Source organism: Perca fluviatilis, chromosome 12, assembly GCF_010015445.1.
Source record: "Perca fluviatilis chromosome 12, GENO_Pfluv_1.0, whole genome shotgun sequence".
NCBI classification, from domain to species: Eukaryota; Metazoa; Chordata; class Actinopteri; order Perciformes; family Percidae; genus Perca; species Perca fluviatilis.
Genome location: NC_053123.1, coordinates 23,153,159 through 23,165,288, shown reverse-complemented (window position 1 = coordinate 23,165,288; position 12,130 = coordinate 23,153,159). Strand labels below are relative to the sequence as shown.

The window sequence follows — 12,130 nt, the reverse complement described above, 5'->3', positions numbered from 1 at the left end:
CTGTAGACACTGAATCCATCCACAGGCGGTGATGCTGTGGTGTAGATTTTGTTTACTTGAACCTCGTTATGTATTTTGCAAGTGTTGATTAATTCAGCTGGACAAAACAGATAGTCTACATAATATAAGGGAAATATAAAAAGGTGAAGAACAGGAAGACAGGCTTTTAAAAGTGGCTCACATATTTTTGCAAAAAAAAAAAAAAAGACTTCAGTGGTACCGTGAGGCAATGGCCAAGTATGTGTCTAGTAAAACAATTAGATAAACCATTAAATAGTTCAGGAAAGGCATAGAGAACAGGGTTTGGGGTTACTTGGTCAACCTGCCCGCCCTCCCTAGCTAAAGACTTTGGTTACACAGTCCCCATGGTTGTTTTCCTGCTTGATTGGATTATGGCCACACACCTCAAGCTCGGCTTCCACTACCAATCAATGAGGAAATGAGGTGTCAACACACTGGTGTTTATTCAACACTCATTTATTTATCTACCGGAAGCCGAAGCTAGCTCGACCACAAAAGACAACAGATGATTGAGGAGATTTTCTTTGAAAAAACATTGCTTATTTGTATTAGCGTTACCAATAAAAAGGGTTTGTGGTATACAAGTGCTGCTCCGTTTTATTTCATTTTCTTCAATTGCATTACATGTAAATTCCTCGTTTTATAGGAAAGTTTATATGGAACTCTGCCAATTTACTGTGAAATGACATTGGCATTTCTAATGACATTTTGTACTATTATTATGAGTGTTAAACATTACAAGTATATCAAAATTCTGTCTTGTCTCTAATCTCTTTTACAACTGAAAAGACATAGCTTTTAAACTTCAGGCTGTGCGTCCATATGCTGAAAGAACTGGTAATGGGAAGACACCAGGAAGTCTGTAATGCTTCCAGTCAGCATGAAGCGCCATCAAAATAAAATTCTGCACAGTAGCTGCTGCTTTAAAACAACTGGGGCAATTTGAAAATTCCCCTCCCAATTTATGCCAAATGCCACTTTATAAACATTCTAGCATGACTGCCAAGTGTCTGCACTGCTTTATGCCCTTTCTCTTAATTGAAAACGTTATAGGGGTGCATTACACTTGGGGTTTTTATAAGCTGTGCTATAAAGCCCTAGCAGACCCTAAGAGGGGAAACTGCCCATTAACTTATAAGGTCCAGGCCTTGGCTCTCTTAATTGACAACCTCTAGGCTACTTTCATCACTTGTCGACTTCATAGCGGCAGTCAATGCTTCCTCCAGGATGCTGTTGCATCTTTGACACAAGGGTGTTTGTGACAAAGAGCAGTCTGCCGCCAATGCCAGGGCGAGGGCTCTAGGCTGTCCATAAAACAAGCACACACATTCCTCTTCTAGTTCCAGCCATCTGAGAGGGCTGCACTTAACCATGTAGGTACTGGTTCCCAGAAACAAATTCAATATGAATTCCATTAACAAGGTAGACGTTTTATTTGCTTATGCTACATGCAAGTCTACACATCACATACCATGAAAATATTTCCCAAATATCCAGAAATATGCTTAGTAAACAATTTAAAATACTAGACAAAAAATGTTTTAAATGCTAAATTAAAAGATAAATTAGTGAGAATATGTAAATATTTCTAATCCGTTCAGGCCACACACACACACACACACACACACACACACACACACACACACACACACACACACACACACACACACACACACACACACACACACACACACACACACACACACACACACACACACACACACACACACACACACTTGGCAGGATCATCAGCTTTGTGCCTCTGGAAATTCATGCACCTTGAATTAGAGTCACATGTCACAATGTAGTTGACCAGTACAGACACATTACTAGAATATTAAACTCACTTAAGTTCTTTGTAGCGGACAATCAAACTGCCTGAAATATCTTATTATGCCTCCCATGAGACTTGCGTGAAAATTTACAAAGGTAAAAGAGCACTGGGCAACATGGCTGCTAACCATCTGTCACTGAATCTCATTACGTAACCTTGCAGAAATTCACACAAGTCTAATATGCATGCAAGTGCTTGTATTCTTAAAAGGAGTAGTTCAGCAATTTTGTATTACACTTTCATCAAGTTGGGGGGAGTTAAAAGAGCCAGATTTTAAAAAGAATGGTCAAAATCAAAGCAGCTGAGGCTAGCTACATCCTGACTAGAGATGTTCCGATACCGGTATCTGCTCCGATACTGCCTAAAACGCTGGTATCGGTAAGTACTGGAGTTTATGCACCGATCCGATACCACGTAATAAAACCCTAAAGAAAATCTACGTTAAAGTAGTTTATTTATGTTCTTTTTCCGTTATAACTGACTGTCAAACTGGATAATAAAATAAAGTTCTGTGGCATTCATTGTTTGTGTTTGTTCATGTTTCACAAAGAGTTTAACCTGAGCCAGACAGACAAAGATAGAAATCCTATCACATCCATACAGGGATAGTAGTATACAGTTGTTAAAACATAATACAATATATGACACACTGGTATCGGATCAGTACTCGGTATCGGCCGATACCCAAGTTCAGGTATCAGAATCGGTATCGGGAAGCAAAAAGTGGTATCGGACCATCTCTAATACTGACTTTTAGTCCCTAATATGAGTCAAGCTCCAAATACATTGTGAGACAATATGAATTTGTCTACCTTAAGTCCAAAATCTTCTATCACGATATATATCTAAACCGTTTCTATAGCAAATGTCGAAAAACCCACAGCTGTATTGTATTAGAGCAATATAGACCTTTTTCACGGCAGACATGTTGACATGTCATAGTAGGAAAAGCACAGGTGTATTCAAATCCATTAATGATGGCTGCATTCCACTCAGGAGAGGCCCTGGTATTGTGCATGCTGACTCACTGAAATAGCTTACTGGGACACTTAATGGAATTGAGCCATCGTTAAGGTTACCAATTTCAGCTGTGCTTTTCCTACTAGGACAAGTCAAAATGTCTGCTGTGAAAAAGGTCCATTAACGTTATTTGGTCGACACTTTATGTTCCGATCAGTGCAGTAGAGTCTTGACATTCCAGTGAGGTTACCAGACAATCAGCACTATAGTCAAAGATGCTCTACACAGAGTACTGGGTGGATGGAAAACAAATGGTTAGATAATACCAATTCCCCTAAAACCCCAAATTCCCACTTTTACATTTCTGTTTTGTGTAGGATTAAACAAACTAGATATATCATTTGAATTAAACCTGTTTGAGTCGTGATTCACTCGGATCTTTAACCCGAGTCTTTAAATTGACTCACGAATCGCGAGTCTCTAGTATCATTAACCCGGTTCAGTTGAGTCCTACTACAATTAAATCTAAAATGATAACAGCGCTGCACACTAATCTCTTGCAACATTAGCTACTATTAGTCCTAGCCATCTTAGCTGCCAAAAGCTGTATAACTTACAATTTCGTAGGCAACAAGAACTCCACAAGTCAACTCAAACGACAGAGAGCACAGAGACCGACCCGCAGCCTCAAAGCCGGAAGCTCGCAGACCATGGGATTCACTCGAGAACTCATGACTCGTGAGTTGTTGATGACTCGTGAGTTGTTGATGACTCGTGAGTTGTCGGTGATTCGTGAGTTGTCGCGTGAGTCAGTCAATCGCGCGAATCAGCCGGCTATGAGTGGATCTGATTCAGGGTAAACCAAATCCACAACAAAAGCCATTCTTTCACTTCTGAAATAACATGCAATGTTCTGCACATAGCCTAGCTAGGCCTACTGTAGGTTTGGTGTATAAATGTAGTATATTAAAATGCAATTAGCTCGAGCAGACAGTCCGAAACACTGCAAGCTCGCCTTGGCTCGCCTCGCAGACAACTCGTGAGTTGTCGACAACTCACAAGCCCTTGATGACTCGTGAGTTCTCGCGGGAGTCAGTCAATCCCACGAATCAGCCGGCCACGTTGTCATGAGTGGATCTGATTCAGACAAGCGAGTTAAGTCTCTTCTCGAGCTCAGGGTAAAGCAAATCCACAACAAAAGCCATTTTTTCACTTCTGAAATAACATTCAATGTTCTGCACATAGCCTAGCTAGGCCTACTGTAGGTTTTGTGTATACATGTAGTATATTAAAATGCAATTAGCTCGAGCAGACAGTCCGAAACATTGCAAGCTGGCCTCGGCAACAACTCATGAGCTTTTTTGGGGTTTTTTTGTCTTCAAAAAACTTTATTATTCAAGTACAGATACACATACACATTGAAAACATTAAATGCATACATACATTCATGAAAAGGGGGCGCATGAAATTTATATTAAAGAGGTTGTAAGGCATTGTAAATGTTCAGATACCGGATGGCTTTCTTATTCGTCAGTCCTTTTAAAGTTTCAAAATATAATTTCATGTCATTTTTAAATGAATATTCGGTTTTCTTTCAGACCATTTACATTTATTGATATGATATGACATTTTCCAAATAAAATTACAAGATTCTAAATGAAAACTGCATTTATCCAAATCAAAAGCTTGCCTCAGATGTAGCATTCAATACTGACTCAAGTGACTCAAGTGACTCGCACAACCCAGATCAGTTTAGCGAGTGATTCAGAATAACCCGAATCCTTAAAAGGAATTAAGTTTTCCAGGCCTAATTTGAATTAGTGAGCTATAGAGGTGCTGGTAGGGAATTTTTAAACTTTGAAGAGAGCCAAAAATGAACAGGTACACATGCTTGTGTAGTACAGGTAGGCTACTACAAGGTGACAACCACAGAATGAAAATCTAACAATTAACCTTTTTACTGCCAAACTCTTACACTGGCAACGTGTACTGCCTTCAATTTGTTTTTGGTATCAATAACGTAACGCCTCTTCTCTTCATGCAGAGCCACAGGAGCACAGTGGAGCACAGGACAGGAGAGGGGGTCAATGCAAGCTTTATGCACATTTCCAGGTTTTCTAGGCTCATAGCAAACAAGCAGCTACAAACAAGTCTGTCATTCGTCATTTTGTCTCACATAGCAGCGATGACAAACAAATATAATGTTGGAAACACTGTTGTCAACTGCTGTAACGTTACTTCTGTTCTTCCCTATATATGATATATATGTCAATGGTTCTTCCCAGCCAACAAAACAAGTGACATTTGCCCAACAGTTGCTACCATCACATGGAGAGACACCGAGGGAAACGTATCGACCGACATTAGCACCGTTGCATTGTGCCAGAGCGCATTTAGAAGGAGGAATGAAATACATAAACTGACTTACTGTGGAAGAATTCGTTTCACAGCTCTGGTTATGTGCGCCGCCATATTTTCTTCGATGACGTAGAAACAGAGCAAGCAGCAATTGGTTGTAGAAGTAGTTACCTCGTAAAGCCAGAGCTATGTGATTGGCCATAGCATGGAAAGGGGTGGGTTCAGGAGAACTCCAAGCACATGGGAAGGTAAACAGCAAACAAGTAGTGGGGTGGTGCTGTTAAAGGGAGGGGAGGATATTTTAAGAGGGAAATTACCCAAACAGTTATGATAAAAATCAATTTTTATTTTATAAGGTAATTCAGAATAAGCAATGGAAGTGACTTAAAATGAAAGTTACAGTGTTTTAACAGTGACATTCTTGGATTCCTTGCCTCATGCTCTTTGAGACAGAAGGGACAGAGACATACTGAAGCTTGCAATGGAGAGAAACAGGAGAGGAAAAGAGAGATTTGAGCACAAGGCACATCCCCCCAGGAGTTCTCTCTCACAGCAGTGGTGAATTACTACCACTAACATCAGCCAGGTCCAAGTGTGGTGCACAAATGACACGCAATATTTGGCCTGATTAAGTCAGCAGGGGATTTGCTCCAAATGTCAGCATTCAGAGGACAGCCATTGGGCTATGGGTGTATTCAAATGTGAATACACTGCTGAACTTACTTTATTTTATAAAGGTTGTGGAGCCAAATGTATTGGATGGTAGACCTTGAGTAGAAATAGAGGAAACGTGTTATGTCCATCATGACAATATATGGGCCATGCTTCAGTTTTTTAGCTGCCTAATTAAAAGCTGCTTCCCACCATAAAGTGTACATTATTAACAACAATGACTTAATTTATATAATGCAGTGGTTCCCAAAATACATTATGCAATATTTAACTAAAAAAAACAAAAACAATGTATAGACTAATAACAAAATAATCCCTCTTAATCCCCATTTAGGCCTATGGGGGTGAAAAGTGTGTGGCAGTGTATGTATCTGCAGAGACCCTGCCCTCTGTCTGTATTTTCTCTTTTTTTCTTATTTTGCCAGGTGCGGGACGTCTATGGCCGTCAGCAAAGAGCATTTTTGCACCACGTGGGTGTGTTTATTTGTGCTTTAGAACTAAACCACCACGAAACAATCTGAAAATAACGTTTTATTTCTCTAATTCACTGCTTTGTTTGGTGCTCCCTCTCTTCGTTCACCCCTTGCTCGCTCGACCACCACTGTTCTCTCTCTCTGGCTTGTTGAGCCGAGAAGGAGGGGCCAAGCGATATTTACTACATATTAAACCTTTAATTACTTGTAAGTGGTCTCTCAAAAATATAGAATTTAAATAATCTGAGAGTGAAACATCAGTTTGTGTTTCAACTGTTTGCAACTCAATGGCATATGGAGCCTGTAACAAGGGGTTGATGTAGACACTGTTTCTCTTTTAAGGGTAAGAAGCAAAAATGTTGGGAACTACTGATAAAATGTGACTATTTGTTATTATTTACACTACAGGTCATTTTTTGTTGGATCAGTGATATTCTTAATGGATGTTTTTCCCTCTCTCCAAAGACTGATAGCACATCAAACATTTGTAACACAAATGACAGAAACATTAGCAACAATACTACCTTACACCATTTGAAATCACAAGCCATTGTTTTTCTAAAGGCAGTTTATGTGCGCATCTATTCCTACGTGCGATAAAAATGCAATGGAGTTGGAAAATTCCATCCATTGGTTACTTAGAAACTACTTATTTCCCTCCCCCTACCGTTCATCGAACACAATTGTTGTCTACTAATCCAGTTTTGATAGCATTTGGCACACTTTCTTTGGATCACAGCAAGATGCTTAACTTCCATTCTGGTCTCCCCTAGGAACCTCTGAGCCCGAGAAAGCAGCCGACACCAGGTCGCGCCAGAGCAGGGGGGTTCTCTGTATCCTCATAAAGCACAGAAAATTATTTTTTGATTCAAGTCACCCCTTGCCACATGCACACACACACACACACACACACACACACACACGCACGCACACACGCATGTACACAAAATCATCAGACTGTTTGTTAATTCCAGATATATGCTGAATATGTGTTTATTCTTGTCAATCTGTTATGTTGTTAAATGTTGCAATCAGCTAATGACCCCCCTGTAAGGCGATAGAATATATAAAATATTATGTCAAAGGCAAAAGCTTTTCTCCTTTGTCCCCCCTCTGTACTCCCTGATCCAAATGGACAATGCATCACTAGGCCTTGATGCCTCAGAAGTCTTGGTTCATTAAAATCTTGAATGAGTGCCAAAGCTGTAGTCATAGATAAAAGGAATATGAAAGGATAACGAAATTTATGGATGGCAAGTCACCACCTCACCCTGGCATTTATAATAAACAAATGGTTTCTGTTTCCAATTTAAATTTCTCATTATACTGTGACTTTTGGAAAATGTGTTTTGATTTACCAACATTTTATCTGAAAAACTGTATAATTGATTAGATTTACATGGCTCTGATTTTAATGCTGATCGCCTGCCTTCCCCAACAGCCCCCACCCTCAGCCCCAACACTCAACAAAAAAGAATAATCTTAACTGCTCCTGAGGCACATTAACATCATATACAACAAACCTACATATCAAACAGTTTTTTCTGATAAAATAATTGGCTTTAACCAGCATAGAATCCAATTCATCCCTTTGAAATAAAACTTCTGTGAGGGCACCAAAAAAAATGGTGAGATAGACTTCACAGCCCGAGTGAGATGGACATCAATGCAGTGTGCCAGCAATGGCTATATTAACCCATGGCTAAATCCCATCACACAAATGTCAGTGTATCCGTTATGAAACCATGACATTTAGATCCAAGGTCTCCATTGTGGTTTTAGAGGGAGCTGATGTTTGTCCATTCTTTGCATCCATCAAACCTGCACACAGCCTCACAGCCAACTGTACTCATAACACAGGAAGGTTAAAGATCATAAGGATTTATGTATCTAATTTTATTGCATAATACATAGTGTGGTTTACGTAATTTTTGTTATGATCACACATCGTTTTTCTTCTTTATTATTATTACACATCATACAAGATTTTCATTTCTTTTTCAAGTACAGTATGATCAATATACTGTACACAAATAAAGATTTTGGTTAAACACATTGACACAATTTGGCAATAAAACAATGGATATCCTGAAATGTTTTCTATAATCTGACATGACTGTCATTTTAAAAAGAACATCTTTTAAAAGTATTTTTGTTTAAAAAAAATTATTACCAATTTATATATATTTTTTAATTTTATATAAGCAGTTGTCGGTTGTCTGTGTTTCAAATTAAATTATAAGCAACACTGTACTGTATGTTTGAGTTTGGCAATTATTTTGCAGACTTGTTCATGCCTCATGCTCAGCAGCTGTAATATTTCAGAGGCCAACTCCTAATTTACCCTGTCCAATCTCCCAAAACATCACCACTATCCCTGCAACACACCAGGAAAGGCCCAATCTGACACATCACAACCACTCATGAGTCATGTGTAATGAGGAGCAAAATCCACATTCAAGAACTGGACAATGTGTCATAAAGCTCTCATGTTAAGAGTCGAACACCTATAACCCACTTGGCTAAGAATCACGAGATGTTTAATTATTGCCTCCTTACATTAGCTTGGATCTCCCCCCTCAGGGATCAGTTTGGGGGTCACGCTGTGGGGTGGTGGGGATGAGAGGGGTCCGAGACTGGTGGAGATGGTGAAGAGGAATAAAACCCCTTCATTACCACATCTCTCTCTCACTCTCTATCTCTCTTTCTCCTACCAACGGCAGTCCAGATCAGGAATTACAAATGATATCATGACAATTTTTCACGCTCTTCAAACCAGTGATGTTTTACCGACTCATTTGCTATGATACCTTGTTACGGATCCAGCTGTGAATCAGGGACGTGTCATGGGGCTAGAAGCCCACCTCCTGCTGAGCCTGGCCAATGACCTGGAAGGCAATAGGGGATGCCAGTGCCTGCAGCATGTGCTGCACTGACAAAGCAGCAGGGCACCGTCAAAAACCCTCTCATACAAACTTTGCAGATCACTCCGTTTTTAACAGATGAGTAAGCACTGGTACTGACTTTTTTTTTCTCTGCCCTAACACAAGGTTTATGGATTTCCCTTCACGAGTCTGTGGCTCTGGTTGACGCATTGCAAAACCCTTGCCCACAAGGGGGAAAGTGTAGTGGTGGATCTGGGATAGAAGGATGCAGATAGCATGTGGCAGGGTCACTGCGCAGGTTAAGCAACAATTCAGTTGAGTGCCTGTAAAGGAAGTGGAGTATGGTTGGAAAAGACCAGTACACCAGCTAAAGAGGCCACACAATCCAGATTAAACTCTGGCCTTTGAACATATATTACAACATCCCCTGCACACTTTCAGTAATGTATGTTTCATGGACTTTAACATGAGCGAATAGTTTTGAATATTTCTTATCTCTTTTTGCAATACCAGACCATTATATGGAAACATTTTAGAAATATTTCTCGAAAAACACATCAATCCCAAACGATATTGTGTAATCTAATGAGACAATGTAGCAACTAAATCCATTCATTAATTTTTGCATTCTTCAACAGGAATTCAATGAGGTTAAGGTTGTTTGGGTTTCCAGATGAAAGCCCTCACGCAATCCCAGGCCCTGATGACTTCTGCATTACTAGAATGATGCGGCCGGGACTGATGGAGCTGAGAGTGTCAGGAGGCATTAGCCTTCACATCCCAAAGCTGGTGGACTAAACCAGACTGCGCCCCCTGACCCAATCCACCGCCAAGTTACTGACCCAGCAATCATGAGAGAAACAGAGAGAGAGGGAAGGAGCAATGCTATAAAGAAGAAAGATGTTGGGGAAGACCAAAATGAGAAAAATAAGATGAATACGCATTGAGAGAAAAAGTCAGAGAACATAGAGCAGGAAAGACAAATACTGAGACTTTGACTTACCTAAATCACAGGAAATGGTTTTAAGAGGCTTTATTCCCGTTCGGTTCACTCTGATTCCCCCTCTCTCACTTGATTTAACTGAATTAATGAGCAGGTCCGGCCAGACCTCAGAATATTAACTTTTTGGCTACCCGCTATTTTGTCGAGGCATTTTGCTTTTGTTGTTCAGTGATTATGGGGATAATTCTACAATAAATAAACATGTTTACTTTGGATACCTTTGAATGGATGTCACTCTAAAAGACTTCAGTGGATAAAATATGAGCTGTAAGAAAGTTTAGGATGCAAAAATTTAGGATGCAAAATCATAACACAACACTGTTTTCAAGATCTATGACTTCCAGTGTGGGCAGTGGCTTGCTGGATGTAAGCTTATGAATGAATGTTCTCATAGTACTCCTCTCAGCACACTGACGCGGAACAAGCACAGTGGGATGATGGCCTCGCAACACGACACTGGCGGACTGAGAAACACCTACATCAGAGAGGACCTAAAGCTGTGTACACATGGTTCACCTCAGGACAGACCTGCTTACAGCACAATGTCAATGTTGCACTCCCTCTGTGCACTCTGTTGAATGCACCTCTGTGATGGTACAGTAGACAGTGTTCTCATAGCATGCTATACAGGGGCTATACAGCATCATACAGAATACGGCACTATAGCAGTAAAAAGCAGTTTCAAATGTGGTTCTCTTATTTAACAGTGAAACCCAGTGGAAAGGATATGCCTGCTTATTTCCATATGTTGTACATCCCATCTGATTTATGAAATTATATGAGTTCATTCATTATTCATATTGGTAGTGGAGTTATTACCATTTTCCCCATTGGGCTTGCCACTGACACCACAAACATTATGAAATCACAGTTCGCCCAAGGCATTGCTGCTGCTGTGAAAAGTGGTCACAATTGACTAGTTAGCACGGGCATGCAGTACACTGGAGACAAGCACTAAATGCCATACAAGTGACCCGTGAATTTTTAATAAAAGCAAAGTGGTGACAATAAGACAAGTGACAAGTACGAAAAATGACTGTCAAACTGAATAGTACTGAAGCATGCTCCGCTTAAAACTCTGGGCCGAGTCCTGTTATTACTGTGCCCTGAGCAGTGCAGGAGAAACAGAACATACAGCCATGCCCTCAATCTTAATGCAATCCAGGTCCACAGTGTCAAACCAGGACCCAACATGCAATCAGCAGGTTCCAATGTGATGTCCTACTTTGATTATAAAGCTAAATTCTTTTAAAATGAATAAGAATTTCACACCACAGCAGACGTATTTGTAAGCTAATTTGTCACAGGCTTATCAAGGCCTATTCATCACTGATCTAGTAATTACCAGAATGAGCTACAGGATAACCCCCCTTTGTCCCCCTCTTTTCTCCTCCCAGCGATGGTCAGCCTGTAAAACCAGGATGTGTTGGCACCTTTATGATATAAATACGCACACACCCTGGGCATAAGAAAGCTGTCAACAGAACATTTGTTTTCCATTTTTCACCACCCAAAGCACTTCAAGCTGAGGGGGAAAAAAGGAGACAAGGTGTTAAAAATGTACTGCAACACTAACTATTTTGCCCCTTGGTGAATTTTGATGCTTAAACAGATGGGGCTTGAATTGGCTCCCTTTAATTTAATGCAACAGGATTGTCCAAATTTCCATTCAGCAAGCTCTCACCTCCTCACCACCTTGGTTGTGGTTGGCACAGGCAGATTAAAGGCATACAACACGCATGGAGTACATTCACACATGCTTGATTATGTATCAGTGCTGCTGACACACATACACACAAAGAGCAGCTGCTATCGCTGTTCTCCATTAATGCCCATTCATCACTAAACTTTTTGCTGATTGAAAAACACAAGTGCATGTCAAGTGAACTGAAAGACAAGGGATGTCAGAGGTGCGTGAGCTGAC

At 40.3% G+C, this 12,130-nt stretch overlaps 1 protein-coding gene across 1 annotated transcript in view; it reads right to left on the bottom strand.

Moving 5' to 3' along the window:
• The window catches only part of clybl (citrate lyase beta like), a 62,277-nt gene extending 56,953 nt beyond the window's left edge, over positions 1 to 5,324 (bottom strand). Inside the window, exon 1 of the mRNA XM_039818761.1 lies at positions 5,244 to 5,324. Coding sequence (XP_039674695.1) covers positions 5,244 to 5,287 — 44 coding nt within the window. The 5' untranslated portion in view covers positions 5,288 to 5,324. The remainder of the gene's footprint in view (positions 1 to 5,243) is intronic.
• Between the last annotated feature and the right edge of the window lie 6,806 nt (positions 5,325 to 12,130).